The sequence below is a fragment of the Rhamphochromis longiceps genome, linkage group LG20 (assembly GCF_057381845.1).
Source record: "Rhamphochromis longiceps isolate RC_006_pf linkage group LG20, R_longiceps_female_GT1.1, whole genome shotgun sequence".
NCBI lineage: Eukaryota > Metazoa > Chordata > Actinopteri > Cichliformes > Cichlidae > Rhamphochromis > Rhamphochromis longiceps.
Window position 1 is genome coordinate 11134517 of NC_140576.1, and position 17227 is coordinate 11151743.

General features: G+C 40.6%; 2 protein-coding genes across 2 annotated transcripts; one reads left to right on the top strand and one right to left on the bottom strand.

Annotated features, from left to right (window-relative positions):
* Window positions 1–100: 100 nt before the first annotated feature.
* Window positions 101–2345, bottom strand: rassf11 (Ras association domain family member 11). Its single transcript, XM_085392908.1, has 2 exons — window positions 2230–2345; window positions 101–2139 (listed from the first exon to the last, which is right to left on the bottom strand). Exons 1-2 carry the CDS (start codon window positions 2330–2332, stop codon window positions 821–823), a joined length of 1422 nt encoding a protein of 473 aa, XP_085249034.1. The 5' UTR covers window positions 2333–2345; the 3' UTR covers window positions 101–820.
* A 7385-nt stretch (window positions 2346–9730) lies between these two features.
* ampd1 (adenosine monophosphate deaminase 1 (isoform M)) lies at window positions 9731–16939 on the top strand. Its single transcript, XM_085395077.1, has 15 exons — window positions 9731–9838; window positions 10486–10651; window positions 10840–10984; window positions 11918–12083; window positions 12174–12393; window positions 12561–12690; window positions 13016–13210; window positions 14025–14156; window positions 14302–14465; window positions 14674–14800; window positions 14942–15105; window positions 15286–15406; window positions 15830–16003; window positions 16236–16346; window positions 16532–16939. Exons 1-15 carry the CDS (start codon window positions 9796–9798, stop codon window positions 16685–16687), a joined length of 2214 nt encoding a protein of 737 aa, XP_085251203.1. The 5' UTR covers window positions 9731–9795; the 3' UTR covers window positions 16688–16939.
* The last annotated feature ends 288 nt before the right edge of the window (window positions 16940–17227 follow it).

A 17227-nucleotide genomic window follows, 5' to 3' on the forward strand; every position in this document is an offset into this window, starting at 1 on the left:
CTACATTTGATAAAACATGTTTTATATTCAGTGTTGTCTTTGATTCCACTATCAGCTGTTGTAGCCTGGTGATGTCTGTTAAATCTCAGAATGGTTGCATTTGATGAAGAGGGAAGTCAGGTTTAAATGTGAGGGGGAAAAATGGTCAAGATGTCACACCAACACAGTTACAAATGAGAGAGAAATAAGACATCGATGTATTTGTGGTGCTACGTTCCCTGTAGCGAGTGGAAAATAAATTGATCACTGCAATTTTCCATATCTGCCAGTAAGAATGACCAAAGATCCACAAAGCCATGTTTTTCACTAAATTTAAATCTGTAAATGTTGTGTCTGTATAGATTTTAAGATGCTGGTAGGACAATCCAACTACAATATTATGACTGTCTTGAGGGCAAGAAGCATTCTGGTGTTAAACAGCAGTTGCAACAAAAGCAGCATTGTCAATCAGTGTGGGTACACTGACAGCTGATGGTGAGGATAAATTCATAGAGAAAGCTTTCAGCCTAGTCCTACATGTCAAATCAGTCTTCAGTTTGGCTTGCTTGAATATTATGAAGTCAGTATAATTATTCATTGGTGCACCAGAGCAGGTTTAAGTATGAAAAACACTTCAGATGTGCTAAAATACAGAGGAAGTCAAATGTGAAATAAAACTAAACTGGTCTCTTCCACTGAAGGTAAATAAGCTGAGGAACAATTAAAGTTCAATACTTGCTGAAGGGCTTTATCCCAGCCCAGAACATGCAGTAAGCACTGGTAATAAATTTGGAATGGAAAGTGTGAAGGATCATTGTCTTTTAACGCCAGGACATTGATTCTAAACCTTGGTGCTGCTCAAATATATAGTGAGCTCAGAACGGTGAATCACCTTCTGAGTCTGCGATTGAGATCTATGGGCTTCTGACCAGCGTGTCCACCACTCCCTTAGCTCAGTGGGTCCAGTGGGCCGTCGCTCCTTTATTTGGTTTGGATGAACTAGAGCTGGATGGCTGGTGTCTTCTCTGGGCAAGAACTTCCTGTTGACATTTACACTCCCATCTGCACTGGATTGCTCCAGATTGTCATCCTGGGCCGAGACGGCGTGAATTTCACTGGCACAATTTGAGTTGAGTTTTGAAGCAGTCTCAGAATCTTCTTGAGCGGCACCTCTGAAAAAATCAAGCCGCTGCATTTTGCACTTGTACTCCTCCAGTTTAGTCTTGCACTCCACGGCCTTCGCTCTCATCTCGAGGAACTGATACTGCAAATCCTTCTCGTAACCTTCCTCTGATTGTAACTCGTTTTCCCAAAACCTGATCTGCTCCATCTCTTCTTCCACTATCATCTCTTGTGCTTCCTGTTCAGTGATTCTGGCCCTTTGACGTTCCTCAAGGTCAAAAATCTGCCTGTCTATATGTGTTATCTGGGCCTGTAGGTCCTGCAAGGACTTGAGCTGACATATTATGGTTTCTCTGAGAGTATTTTTCTCCTCCTCGGTCCTGGCAGCAGTTGAACCACACAGGTTGGATTTTGCCTCATTTGTTTTTTTAGAGTGTTTGCTTTCTTTACCCCTTGTCTGATTTCCTATGCAGCAGGAGGTTTGATGGTCCAGTTCTGACTTCAAAGCTTTTTGACCTTTCCCTTTGCCTCTGCTAATGCTACCAGAGTTATCTTTTTCCACAGTGAGTGAGAAATCCAAAGAGATACGGTTCCTTTTATCCGACTTACTGCTTTCCTTATCATGGGCAGTGCTATAGACCTTTCCTTTCCCCAGACTTTCCAGCCAGTCCCAGGCCTCCTCCATGAGTGTCAGAGACTTTCTTTTTGGCCTTTTCAGGTCTTCTTGCTTCTTCTCACCTTCTTCCCTTAAGCAGGATAACATTGGCAAGCTTTGGCGATGCAGGCTCAGGGAGCCACTACTCCTCCTCATTCTGGAACCTACATCTTTCTTCCTTAATGGCGGACAGGGTTGATATCGTCCTACTTTTGCTTTGCCCATTTCATCCAAAACAGATGCTCCTCTGCGGAATAGACTGAGCTGGACCTCCTTGGACTGCTCACCGTACCTCTCCAGGGTCTCCAGAAGACGTTCCTCGGGTGTCATGCACCGCTCAAAGTCTTTAAATTTCTCCCGTAACGTGTAACGTCCGGGTTGACCTAAAGAACAAGCAAAGAATGAGGATTCGTCAGCATATCAAAATAACCTTTATCACCAAGTAGAAAATGTCCAGCATGCTGTGTACGCACCCAATGCTTGAGCCAGCACTAGGACCACTTCTTGGCATGTCGTTTCCCTTGTTACTCCACATACCACCCGTGGGATACCATCCACAAAAACCTTCACTTCCATTCTGTCCAGTCTTGGATCTGCCCACCCAAAAAAAAGAGAAGAGATTAAAAGCGTGTGGCACACTGACCAGAGTATCCTGTTGTCTGTGTTAGGGGAAGTGGTGGAGACAGCTAAATAACCCTCATTAACATTCACTGTAATCTGTCTGCCCATCATGTGTAAGTCAAGCCTCAGGGCTTTGACAAAATAGCAGAGTTACGCACCACGGTGAATAAAATGGCAAACAGTGTAGATACCTTTCTTTCATGCCTTTTCTTTCAGGATAGCAGAAAGAGCAAAATAAGAAAGATGATGGGGGCGAGGGGTGCGGAATAGCACATGGATCAGTATTAGCACATTCCCACAATGTCAGTTGTTTCAGTGCTATTTAGAATCCCAAACCATAACACAGGGCCACAAACCCCAAAACATGTACGTTACACCTGTATCTATGCACACTTATCTGGCTGATGATCAGGCAGAAAAGCACAGTGGCCCAAACAACTCAATCTCTACTGTCATGGTCTACTCGCTGGCGGTCATTCAGAAATAGCTGATGAACATTTGCTACTAAGGATGGAATCCATCAAAGATAGTTCTGATTTTTCTTTTCCTTTCTATCTTAAAAAAAAAAAAGGACTTCAGATATCCAGGAAGAGGATTCTCATTACAGGAAAAGGCTTCTGCGTGCACTTAAGGAGTTGAAGGCATTTACACTGGTATGTCAGGCTCTGGTCAGTCACAGATGTCTCTATGGAGAGATGGTGTAGCTCAAATCTGTATTATATCAGAAACTGCCTTGGGAATATGAGTCCCAGAAAGTTAATTCGGGGTAGTAGCAAAATGTGTCTCTTATTGCATGTATGTTAGAGTCTATAACATTTTGAAGTAGGCTGCATGCAGTGAGTTACACTGATTAAGAATAAACCCAGTGCACAGGGGTGGGCTACTAAAGTTTCAGCTTAAGTGATTCATTTGGCCTGTAAATGGTAAATGGCCTGTATTTTATATAGCGCTTTACTAGTCCCTAAGGACCCCAAAGCGCTTTACATATCCAGTCATCCACCCATTCACACACACATTCACACACTGGTGATGGCAGGCTACATTGTAACCACAGCCACCCTGGGGCGCACTGACAGAGGCGAGGCTGCCGGACACTGGCGCCACCGGGCCCTCTGACCACCACCAGTAGGCAACGGGTGAAGTGTCTTGCCCAAGGACACAACGACGAGACTGTCCAAGCCGGGGCTCGAACCGGCAACCTTCCGATTACAAGGCGAACTCCCAACTCTTGAGCCACGATCGCCCATTCATTGGTAGTAGAAGGTCATGGGGTAGAAGTCAGTTTAGTAGAGTCAGCTGACATGGACTTTATAAAGTCTTGCTAGGATTTGGAGGGCTTAGGAGGTCATGTAATAGGAAACATCTTAAAAATAATAAGAATTATTATTATATAGACTAAATGTGGTGTCAAAACAACCAACTGATCCATCTAAGAAAGTCTTTCGAGACCCTTTCTAACTAAGATCGTCTGCATAACTGGAATATTCTGGTAATTAAATAAGTAAATAAATAATAACAGAAAAGGGGCACTTGCTACAGAAAATCCATGGCAAAATCTTGTAGAGACTTACCTCTTTGTCCTGTCTGCAGCACAGATGCTCGCACACGTTTGTTCTGGGGAAGTGAATGTTCTGGTGGGGAGGAATAGTACAGCAATTAAGACCAATTAAAATTCCTGAACACATCACTGGGGGAAACTTTCTGATCCCACCCTTCTTGCATCTTTCCACTAAAAAAGGAAAACACAGAAAAACCAGATCTATATTACTAAATGTTTAGCGATATAAACCTTGACACGTTGCCCCGGGCAACATGCTCGTAGTAACATTAAAATGAAATGAAACACATATTTCTAGACTTCGCGTTTCGACTATATGCTGTGTTGTATTGTGCATGCACTCAGTATTGGCATTTGCTTTTATTATTTATTATTTAAAATTGATCTTGTGTATTCGTAATTACAGACTAGATGAAAGTCCCACCATGTTTTAGGACAAATCCAAACATGAATCCAGATGTGTGTTTTCACCAGCGGTAGATGTTAGCTCTGGGTGTTCCTCTTTATCTTTCAAGCAGGAAGTGTGATTACAATCCAAACACAACATACTGCAGCCCTCCACCAGCAAATGTGAGCAAAGAGCAGACTCTTTCTTGTGCACCAGAACTTTTTTTTTAAGAAGAACAAGTTTAATCTTGTTCTTGGTACATTTAGACTCAGTGGCCTTTATTTATGCAGAAGTCTCCCTGCAGCTTTCAGAGGAGCAGATGAACATCCTGTAGAGGCTGGGAAGACTTTATTCATTTAGAGGAACTATAGGTAGAACTGTGTTAACATTGCACTTAGGAATGTTCAATCCCAAACATCATGTAACACCAATTTGGACTATTTATCCATAGGAATCACTCGGTTGTTTGTGTGCTACATTTACAGTTTACACTCGTGCTTTGGTGTTTCTTAAAATCTCCTACAATATATCCCCAAAACTAAGGGGAAATGTGGAAATCACAGGAAACTGCTGCATGGCCAGATCCAAAGAACGCCTGTAGAGCGGGAGCCGGACACTGTGACACCTGTTGTTATTTGGTAGTGTCTGGCAGTTTGGATGATGATGATAGGAGTAATATGAGATGGACAAACTTGGACACTCTGCTCCCTCCTGCCTGTCTAAATCACATTTAGGCTACAGCCGCCAATAACCTCTCAGGTTCATATTGAAGAGTGTAGATCTCTCTGGAAAGACGAAATTCTTGAATCAGTCATTTTAGCTGTTTATCCTTGAAGTTCACTCTCACGTGGCAGATCGATACACTCTGTTCCTTGTGGCATTTGAGCAGGAAGCACTGATTTTTCCTACTGAGGCATGTAGCTGTAACACTTTAGTTAGCATTTTTGTGCAAATTGGGCACACCAGCTAAAGTTTGAGAGGATTAAACAGATCTCTTCTGTTTAAGTTAATAGTAGAAGAAACCTGTCGTTACAATTACAAGGAAATGTAAAACAAGATTGTGAAGTTTAAATACTTGAAAGGTATTTTTGTGAAATTTGTGCCCTATTTTAAATGATTTTTAAAAAATCCTTAATTCACCTTTAATAATTTAAACATTCCCATTCTGGCATTTTAATTCCCAAAGTCTGAACTGACTGACTGCCCACGTCTAACTTGATCTCTTTAACTAGTAAGAGGAACCTTGACATTTAGAATCACATTCCCTAAAAATAGATGGCTTGTTGGTTTGTGTCTTCCAGTGCACAGACATCGGGAAATGGGAGCGTGTGCAACACAAATCAACTTCATATATTTTCATAATATATCCTGCTATTCTGCAGTATTTAGCCCTCCAGATAGATTCATTTTTATTTTGTCTGATTCTGTCAAAAGCTTTAGAGTTAAATGGAATTAAATTTTTGATAAAGCAGTAAAACTACATTAGAAAACTTCAACAGCAATGACAACTGAAAGAATTTATCCCAAGGAAGCACTGGAATATTTTCATTTCATGAATTACAATGAGACCCCAGGCTTTTCTCCCAGTTAAACTTTTTTTGTTATTTTATTTTGACTTTTTTAATCCACAGTAAGCTGCATAAGATAAGATAAGATAAGATAACCTTTATTAGTCCCACACGTGGGAAATTTGTTTTGTAAACCCAGTGCCTCCTAGCAAATCTTAACCGTTACCTGCTGTGCCTGTTTTTCATGTGTTTCCTGCTCAAAGCACGTTCTTTTGAAAGCCAAAAGCAACTGGAAGCTGCACACCCAAATCTGTATGAGTTTTAGCTCAGAAAATAGGCTTGGTTGTATATGATTACTTAAACGCATATTATTGTGCACAGGTTAAAACATGTATATGCAGTCCTGTGAAAAATAAGTACACCCGTAAGGTATGCCTAAAAGGTGATACCATGCAATACTCTGTCCAAGTACAGGCTTCAAGCTGATCAAAATGCTGGGGCAGGACCTTAAGATAGCGATGCGTTACCTCACGTTATTGCTGCTAAAGGTGGTAATCATTCAGTGAGGTTAGCTTGTTCTTTTTCACGTGACTCTAAGGTGATTTTGCTGAGAAATATTTGAATAGTTGAATTGGATGTGAAGTGCTGTGTTTCTTTAAGCAATGTCACATTTTCTCATTTAAAAAGCATTTCAGTAATACTGGTCCAGCCCTTATAGCTTTAAAAGCTTTAAAATGTTGCTTGTGTAAAGTACTTTTGAAATCAAATGAGGAAGAATTTGTGGGTAAGACCAAATGCTAGGTTGTATTAGGGTTTCAGCATCTCTGAATGGAGGGGGGGGGGGGGGGGGGGGGGGGGGACTTCAGATAGCTATGTCCCTCAGAGTCTGCCAGCCGGTGAGCAGAATGAACACCTGTCCAGCAGTGACTGGGGATCGAAGATTATGGGAAGGGATTTAGAAGTGATGGAAATCAGAGAAGTACTGAGGGGCAGGAGTGTGAAGGGACTTGTAAGTGAGAAGAATGACTGAATTTAAGGCAGGACTTTGGGAGCTATGTAGAGTGCCGAGAGTAGGAGTGATCTCTTGCCAGGATATAGCGAGTTTTGAGCACTTCACAGCCTGTCCTTGACTTTACTTGTGGCTTATTATTTCAATAAGACGCTATTACAGAAGTCCACACAGAATCTGACAAATGCATGGGATCCTTCAGCAACAGGATAGAGATGTAAAATCCAGAGACAAGAGCTGACTGTCATCTGCACAGCCATGATGTTGTGCTAGGAAGCACCTTGTTGTGAAGTTGAATGTTATTGTCTCTACCACCTAATGATGGAACACTAACAGTGCAGACAGGGCAATGTGGGTGTGAGCTTCCTTCTAATTTCCTTCTTCTACTTCCTCGCTAATTATAATTTATGCAAAGAAGTGGTTTATAAGTCAGCCCATCTTATGTACCACCTACCATGTTCACAGCAACTCATGCAGCTATCATGGTGTTTCATAAGATGAGTCCCCATGTATGCAAATACCTGTCAGTTTGTCAAAACACTATGCCAGCCGGGGGGGGTCCTGTATGCACACAGATGACTTAAAATAGATCTAGACACATATGAGTTCCACATTACATCAAGGCATGTTTCATGTGGCCACAGCGGGTTCTGGTTACAGTTGAGCAGAGGGTGCTTAATATTGCCCAGAGCAAGCACGGGGCTCCACACTTCCCAACTACAGTGGTCCAGTGCCTGACCACCCGCTACCAGTCCTCAGGATAGTTTAACTGAAGACCATCACCATGCCGAAAGTTTTGGTTCCAGGTCAGTTTGGGCAAAATGAAACAGGGACTTCATATATACTACACTAACAGAGGGGAGGTTTGGAGATTTTTTTAAAGAAATGAACAAAGTCTTCACCAGTGGTGTTATCATTTCATGGAATTTCTTAACCAGTAGAAGACAGAAGGGTGACAAAGATGTCCCCCTACTGCCCGACTGAGATGAAGTGATGTGCTGATTTTATATTACACTGGTCACACTTTTCTGTGCAGCATGTAGTATAAACAACTGTTTAGGCAATAAATCCACATTTGTTTAGCAGTGCCATTCCAGGGGTATCTTCCTTATGGGTGGCAGTGACAGCTTTAATGGCAGCTTCACTGGGGTTAAAAATGCACATACGTCCAGCGTGAGATAGTGATCTGTGTCTGCATAACACTAGCTAACTAGTGTTAATATGCACAATTCATTTAATACAATTCTATATCTATAAGATCTATTTTAAGCATGCGGTATATAGTCGTTGGTATTGTACTACAGGGGTGTGTATCAGCTTTTGGTAATGCACCTGTGGTTTACTATCAACAGTGAAAATAACAGGAAAGGAAATACGATGAATGCTATTTGTCATCATGTTCACAGAGATTGTGTTTGCCATCCAGATAATTTTTCTAGGTTTGTACTTTCATTGTGATCCTTCTTGTAGTACATGCCCACCACAGAAAATCTCTGTCATTAATACTATTTTGAATGCTGCAGTAATAGTTGCTAATTTTAGGCCTGCCTTCACCAGGCACAGGGCAACCGGCCAGTTACATTATGCAAGAGTCTTTCAAAAGGTGAAAAGATGAAGTGCTGAAGCCTGACCACCTGCAGACAGGTTTGACTTCACAGCTAATAGAATTAAGTTGTATTAATTAGTACAACTTTTCAATTAAAAATACTTGTTGCAAATTATTTTGCAACAATTAATGCGGTAAAATATGACTGATTTTAAGACCTATTGATCAGCCACAGACAAAGTTGAGTGACAAATAATGTGGAAATGATTGAACCAATAATTCAGTTTACTAAAGGTGATATTTAGCTATGGCGATAGGAGTATTATGCAGTTTTCCGGGAGACCTCACCTGCTCCACGAGCCACTATGGATGATTTTTTTTCATCAATTGTTTAACACACTTATTTCATTGTTATTGTTGTTCTGAGATATAACCAGGCATGTTTTGTTTCCCCTTTAACCTGGACTGTCCCACCCCGACTGGGATTTTTTTGCTTTTTCACCAGAGGGAGGAAGTAAGTATCTAGATGGGAAATGAATTAGGGAATTTGAAATACAGATTCAAGTATTTCAAAATGCATGGTTTACTGCCTAGTTGTGAGGCAGTCACATCACCAAACCTGCATTTTTTTATTTGAAAGCAACCTTTTCTGATGTTTTTTTTTTTTTTTTGCGAATGAACACAAAAAAGGAAATGATGGGATAAAGTGCAAATTGACAGCATTTATTAATAAACTGTTCACATTCAATATCAGTTCTCCACAAACAGCTTGATCCATGAGGACTCAACTGAAAGTGAACATCTGCATTAATAAATGACTTTTTGCCACCACGAAAAGCTTAACATACAGCGATGCACATATCAAGAACTTTAGGTGACAATCAAACCGTTTGGTACAGACAGCATATCCCAGGGCCACACAGTTAGTGCATCCTTATATGCATGACCATACTGCACATTTTAGTTGAAACATGTTGCTCCACTGGGAGCAGAGACACAATGAAACAATCTCTGTGTGTATTTTGAAGATGTGGTCAGCAGTTTTTTGTCCAGCTCCTGCATTTCATTCAGTTGCAACACTTAATCAATTTTAACAGCCATGTGTCCAGTCCATACACATCCTCACACTGTGCCTTACATTAATGTCACTTACCCATTTATCACAAGTAGTCCAACATTTAATTTCATTATTCATGTGTGCAAGGTTTGCTACTGCATGCATTTTCTAATCTATGTTGTTTTATTTATATAAATATATATATATATATAGGCTTTTATATTACACAACTTGATATCAACGTACTGTGGATAACGATAAAGTGTTTGGGGTTTATTCATGTATAACCTTCTGCATAATATTATCTAACCAATGCTTTTCCTAACACTTTCTTTTCTGGGTTTTATTCCCCATGATGCATCTCTCTCTCTTGCTGGGTATATCAGGTCAACAGAGTAAGTATGGAGAATGGCGAATGGAAGCCAAAGTCACTTCAGTATCAAACGCTATGCTAGAGATGTCACCTTAGAGGAGAATGTGTTGGCTCTTGCAAGTGCATGTAAAAAAGTAGAGTTGGTCTAGAGAGTATTTTTGTACACAGTGGGTTGTTAAATAGAGCTACAAAGGCTTTGCATTGTCACTGTCTCATTTTTGTGTGTGTTTGCATTAATCTTTGCGTGTGCGTATATATTTTTTAGCATATTTTCATCAAAAACAAGAATAAAAAGCCACTTACACTGTGGCGGATTAGGTGCAATTACGCAATTATAAAGAGAAGTGGACCTGGAGTGCTTCATCAGTGTAGTCCCTCAATATGCATGATTGTTGCAGGCTATACTGGAGGTCAGAGTTTCCCAGTTGTAGTGACTGTTGCCATGTATGCTTGTGCTGGAGCCTGTACACATCATTGAGGAATATGCTGTGAATGCAATGCAATGCAGTACATCATGTCCAAGATTTTCCTCCTTAAAATTTTTTCATTTTGTAATGTAGATCATAGCAGGCAATCCTGAATGTGGCCCGCCTAGTTTAGTTCGATGTTGCATGGTGTTATATGAACGGAATGCGTTTCTGTTACTTGAACTTTCTGTGCGCATCACAGAGACCGATGACAAGATGAGGGCCTTCGCAGAGCAGGTCTTTGCTTCTGAGACCAAAGACGAAACGATCCGCGATGAAATCTCCATGTTTGATGTGGCTGAGGACTGTCCCATCATCCATCATGAGATGGCCCACCATCTGCACACTGATGATGATGAGCAGAAACGGTGAGATGGAAGATTTTGAATAGTGATGCTACAAAATCATGATTTGCTTCCTGAAAGAACCACAACGACAAAAAATCATTACACAACTTTATTATTTAATGGGGGAAATTTGCTTAGTAGTAACAACAAATATTTGATCAATTTTGACAGAAAAATTAAGTCAGACTTCACTATCTCATCTTCCACAGCAAGAAGCGCTCCCGTACCATGGCCGTGCCCACGGGTGCTTCCCAGGCAGCTGCTACTGTAGTGTCAGTGGAAGTGGACACGCCCACCTATCTGGAAGTGCCTGTCTTCCAGAGAGTGGCTGTCATTGGAGACTATGCTGCTGGGGTACTGTTTATTTTCGCATAATTAAAAAACATTAAACTTCTTATGTTACACTTTGAGGTCAACCATAAATAACACCTTCGTCCAGTGGTGTAACTTCACAGTGTATTAGCACGTTGTGATGTCACTCGGAGGGGTGGTTCTGGGTGCGACAAGGTAAAAGTCTTTAAAGCTTATAAAAGTTATAGCATGAACTGAATTTTAAAAGAAAGTAGTTTATTAAGCACTATTCACAAATGCTTGGTAAGACTGACATGCATTTCAATCAGACTGGCTTTTCAATTGCAGCGACTCCTGAATTGGGTTTGAATTGGTATTGATAGCTTTAAAATTGAAACTACCTGTAGCACATTCAAACTGGGTCAAGCAGACATGAATGTGACAAGTGGTGAGTATAAATTTCACTGACTATATTTTGTTAGTGCGTGAGTGTCCTCACAGGCTACCTCCCACTATGAAAGGCCATGAGTGGAGCTCATGTGAGAGTATGCTAAAGTTTCAGGTTTCACCACCGTTGGTTTGACATTTACAGTAGAGCGAGAGAAAACTTTGGAGGAAGTGACTTTGCTTTAACTTTGGGCCTCACATTTGTTAAGATAAAGGTTTGTTCACTGCATATGTAACATGTTGTGTTAACATTACACAGAGCAAATGACTGATTGTGTAATATATACTCTTTTTAAAAAAAAATTGCCATTGAGATGAGATTGGAGCAAATAAAAAGTTCTAGTACTTAAATTTGTTTTAACAGTATAGTATCCATCTGCTTCATCCATCCATCCAGTTTATCCAGTTTAGGGTCGCAGGGGTGCTGGAGCTCATCCTAGCTGTTATAGGCCAACCTGGACAGGAAGCCAGTCTGACACAGGGCTAATGTGTTTCATTAATTCCACATTGTTTAACAGTTTACTGTTATCTCTCGTATGTGCTATTCAGGTGACCATGGATGACTTTGAGCTGGCATGCAGGGGTCTGTACCGTGCTTTAACCATCAGGGAGAAGTACATGCGACTGGCCTTCCAGCGCTTCCCAAGAACAGCCTCCCAGTACCTGCGTCAGACTGAAGGAGAATCTTTCAGACCGGAAGAACAATTGGAGCCAGGTGATAATAAAAGGAGATCAGGGTTAGCATGATTTGAAATGATCTTATGTAGAAGATGTGTACTTAATTATATGTCGCATCTATCCTCAGTCTTCACAAGTCCTCCAAAGGAAGGGGAAGACCCCTTTGATGTCAAGAACCTGCCAAAGAATCTGGGCTATGTTGCTCGTATGAAGGATGGTGTGATTTATGTGTACAATGACGCTGCAGCTGCTGACAAACATCAGCCAAAGGACATGCCCTACCCAGACCTCAATACCTTTATCGATGACATGAACTTCCTCATCGCTCTTATTGCACAGGGCCCAACGTGAGTCCTTTAAAAGTGCTCATTACTCTGTTTTTAGATTTTAGAACTGAAATTCATCTGATTTCAAAAAGTGCCAACACAATTTCTCCTCATTTTTGTAATTTAGCTGTAATTCTTCCTAGGTGAAAGTGCTATCAAAGCACAATTATTTCCACTTTATTTTGCAGAAAGACTTACACTCACCGCCGTCTTAAGTTTCTCATGTCCAAGTTTAATGTGCATGAGATGCTGAATGAGATGGAGGAGATGAAAGAGGTGAAGAAGAACCCTCACAGGGACTTCTACAATTGCAGAAAGGTAGTTGCTTTAAACCTTCTGTCAATTTAATGTGAAGTGACATAAAATAAAATACCAGTGTGATTAGCACAGTTGCAGGATTTTTCAGAAATCTGTGACTATCAACAGCTTTGTGCTGATTTTAACTGGAATGTGTAGTAGAGTTTAAGTAATGTCCTATTTATTTGTTGTGCATGATCATTTCACACATTTTCTATCATCTTCCTTACTTCCAGCTGCAGTGCAGCTCGTGGAGTCTTTAGCTCCCTCTTGTGACCGATCACATGTATTACATTGCACAAACAAAAACCTCACTGATCACCCTGCCATCTCTATTCCTTTCAAGGTGGACACTCACATCCATGCTGCTGCCTGCATGAACCAGAAGCACCTGCTGCGCTTTATCAAAAAGTCTTACCGTGTGGATGCTGAACGTGTAGTGCACAACCTCAAAGGGAAGGAGGTCACCATGAAGGAGCTCTTTCAGTCCCTTAACCTGCATCCATACGACCTCACTGTGGACTCACTGGATGTGCACGCTGTGGGTTTGTTTTTGTTTTTTTTTAGTAATCTAACAACTAATAACAGACTTTTATTATAGTAAAGTAACAAGGCACACATACTGACAGGATACATTTCCATGAAAGCCATTAAGTGTTCAAGATAAGAATAAAAATATGTAATAGTCAGATAATAACAAAAAAAACCCCAAACATTATAATTGAAAGATAAACCATCAGTTTTATATTATCTTTAAAGGATTGTACACATAGAACATAAAGATTATAGTGCTACCAAATTTACCATTTACCAGGACTTGTACCATGATGACCAATGTGCAGGAAAAACTGCTGCTGGGTGAGCAACGTGTGGCCTCACCTCTGTAGGCCACACGTTGCTAAAACCTGAAAACTGGATCAGATTCAGTAAAAGGATTAGATGTTACAATCCCTTACAATGCATTGGTTTAAATGGAGAGACTCTTGGAGGATGGCTGTTATGAGGAAAAGCAGCCCAGAAAAGTTACCAGCGGCACACGTCGTTGTGTACCTCAACCTTCGTTCTTTTACCCAAGATAATCTGCCATTTTTCCTTGGTTAGGTTTAGGGATTAGAGATCTGATCTAAGTGATCATATTAAAATTTGGGGCACATTGTCAGTAGTGGACCTTGGATTCATCAAGTGTTTCGGCTATAGGATAAACTTCTTTTCTAATTCTTGAGGAAATGTTTAAATATCAAAAAGTTTGTATTCTATAAAAGCAAACACTTTTATTAAAACCAAATGTGTCGTGTTGCCTGTTCAGTTTTATAACTTCTTTGGTCTAAATTATCATCTTGTATCTTTCTCTGAAGGGTAGACAAACCTTCCAGCGTTTCGATAAGTTCAACGCCAAGTACAACCCAGTAGGAGCCAGTGAGCTGCGTGACCTGTACCTGAAGACAGAGAATCACATCAATGGAGAGTACTTTGCCACTATCATCAAGGTTAGTTTCAAACGACTTCTCTGTAAAACTGTATAACTGTCACTGTGGCAGCTGAAGATCAAGGTTGTTATAACTACTTTATTAATATTCAGTTTTATACACTGAACTGGTGATTTGAGCTTGATTTGATCTTTGGGAAAACCAGGAAGTAGCCAGTGATCTCGAGGAAGCCAGGTACCAGTATGCTGAGCCCCGTCTGTCCATTTATGGCTGCAACGCCAACGAGTGGAACAAGCTCTCGAACTGGTTCGTCAGGCACAGGGTTTACTCTCCAAACCTCAAATGGATGATTCAAATACCTAGGATCTAGTAAGTTTTCAGTCTTCTCTTTGTTCTGTATAAACACACCAAACTGTCAGAGAGATGGAAAACTCTTACATTTATACATTTCATGCTTTTTCTTTTTGTTTGCCTGCATTAAAGAATATGCATTCAAATACTAAAGCTACCTCTACTGCTACCAAGAATGGATGAAATTTTCATTTAAATAATGCCATTTGTCCATGTTCTATCTCAGCGACATCTTCAGAGGCAGAAACTTTGTGCCACACTTTGGCAAAATGTTGGAGAACATTTTCCTGCCTGTGTTCAAGGCCACCATTGATCCACAGTCCAGTCCTGAGCTAAGCATCTTCCTCAAGCATGTGAGTCACTGTTCAGACACAAAAATACATGCTGAACCTTGATTTCCAATCCACACATAAAGATATAGCTGTAGAAAAGATTCAATCCGAATACTACGGTATAATCCCGGGATAATCCATTGTTTTCTACTCAATGTGTAGGTGACAGGCTTTGACAGTGTGGATGATGAGTCCAAACACAGTGGCCACATGTTCTCCACTAAAAGCCCCAAACCAGAGGAGTGGGACATCGCCAAAAACCCCTCCTACACCTACTACATCTACTACATGTATGCCAATATCGCTGCCCTCAACCAGCTGCGCAAGTGAGTAATGCTATTTCCATACATGCTTTTTCTTTTTTCATCCTATTGGATTGAAGCACTCGGATTTCTTTGTCAGAGATCATTATTTTCTCTAAACATTTACAGTGAGTATATATTTAACTCTTGTCTGAGTATGTCTGCTACTTTCTGTTGTATCATTCCTGTTCTTCTGCTCTCCAGACAGAGGGGCATGAACACATTCATGTTCAGGCCTCACTGCGGTGAGGCTGGTGCCATAACCCACTTGCTGGCTGCATTCATGACTGCTGACAATATCTCTCATGGCCTTAACCTCAAGAAGGTCAGTCCTCTGAATGCAGCATTTCATTTGCCTTAAAATGCACTTTAATTCATATGCATGATCAGGCAATTGCCAGACCAAGCAACCATAACAATAGTCTTAAAACACAATATAAGTCGAATCAAAGTAGAAAATGTTTTTTTTTTTTATGTGTTTGCCTATACACCACATTTTATATAATATCTGTCTGACAAGTTAACAGTGATAGATTAAGTCAGCCTAACTCTTTAGTTGAATGTGGCCAATGATACAACTGACATGTAATTCTAGTATTGAAGTGTAAAGTTCAATTTCAGATTTGGCATGATTCTTGTGAGCAAGTTAAAACATTGATTATTGCCTATTTATATTTTGTGTTGTTATATTTGTTAAAAATATGAAGCTTGTAAAGTCACTGTTTTCCCCTCAACCCTTCACAAACAGAGCCCCGTGCTGCAGTACCTGTATGTCTTGACCCAGATCCCGATCGCCATGTCCCCACTGAGCAACAATAGCTTGTTCCTTGAGTATGCCAAGAACCCGCTGCTTGAGTTCCATAAGAAAGGCTTGGTGGTGTCTCTGTCCACCGATGACCCCATGCAGTTCCACTACACCAAGGTCTGAGCCTTTGGTGACAACATAGACAAATACACGCAGCCTGTTGTGCTGTTTATTGTTTAATATGTAGATGGACAGAGATGGTCAGCATTGATGATAAACACATTCTGTAAATCAGATAAATTGGTGTTGTGTGCAATTTTTTTTAATGCAATCCATTTCATATGATCTCAAGTTGAAGCAGGAGTATTCAGTAATATCAGTCTTGTTTTTTTTTTTTTAATGTCCACAGGAACCTCTAATGGAAGAATATGCCATTGCAGCTCAGGTGTTCAAGCTCAGCACCTGTGACATGTGTGAGATTGCCAGGAACAGCGTGCTTCAGAGCGCCCTCTCTGATGAGGTAAAACAGACACACACCTACAAGTCTGTACTTGAGTCAAAGAGAATAACAAGAGCCAAGAGAACATTACAAAATACATATATTCTTAGTGACACTATAGTGAGAACTACCAAAGGTGGTTTGAAGAACTTTGACTGTAATTGCCAGTTAAAACATTTCTTTGTGGGGTTCTTTTTGCGCTGCAGGAGAAGTGCCACTTCCTGGGTAAGGATTACCTCAAAGAGGGTCCAGAGGGCAACGACATCCGCAAAACCAACGTGCCTCAGATCCGTATGGCGTACCGCTATGAGACCTTGTGCTACGAGCTCAACCTCATCAAGGAGGGCTTGAAGTCTGAGTAAACCGACCGGACCCACCCTTACTTAGACACTACTCTCTTTTGTGATATGGAAAAGTTTCTACGTTTGTTAATCGCAGTGGAATCTCAAAGAAGCTGACCATTTAAAATACAGATGTTCTCTCTATTAAAGGAAGAAATGCTTTTACAATCTGCACATCTGTGACTTGCACATTACAGTATGTTTTTTTCAGTTGGAGAAACGTGTATAAGAATGGAAGGAAATAAACGGTGCAATTGCATTTCTGTGGTCGTTGCCAAATTGTTTACCCGACAGGAAGATCTTGTCCTACTGTGTTGCCTTAAGACATTTCTTGAAAGCTGTTTACCTTATTTATTTAACGTTTAGCAGCAAAATTACCTTAGGCTATAAGTCAAAACACGATATGAAAGTCAGCATTTGTTCTAACCTAAATGAACCGAGTTCACATCATGTTGCCAAGATCAAGTTTGAGACAAGGTATAAAGTCTAAAGTTCACAATTACGTTACAGAGGCTAAAGCTCTGCATCACAAACGTCATAAATTAAACACCTAGTTATGTT

Coding starts and splice junctions, on each gene's coding strand:
- ampd1 (XM_085395077.1), top strand. CDS start 9,796: ATGATGCATCTCTCTCTCTTGCTGGGTATATCAGGTCAACAGA. Junction 14,157..14,301: donor ACTTTGCCACTATCATCAAG/GTTAGTTTCAAA, acceptor TGGGAAAACCAG/GAAGTAGCCAGTGATCTCGA. Junction 14,466..14,673: donor ATTCAAATACCTAGGATCTA/GTAAGTTTTCAG, acceptor GTTCTATCTCAG/CGACATCTTCAGAGGCAGAA.
- rassf11 (XM_085392908.1), bottom strand. CDS start 2,332: ATGGAAGTGAAGGTTTTTGTGGATGGTATCCCACGGGTGGTATGTGGA. Junction 2,140..2,229: donor AGTGCTGGCTCAAGCATTGG/GTGCGTACACAG, acceptor CTTGTTCTTTAG/GTCAACCCGGACGTTACACG.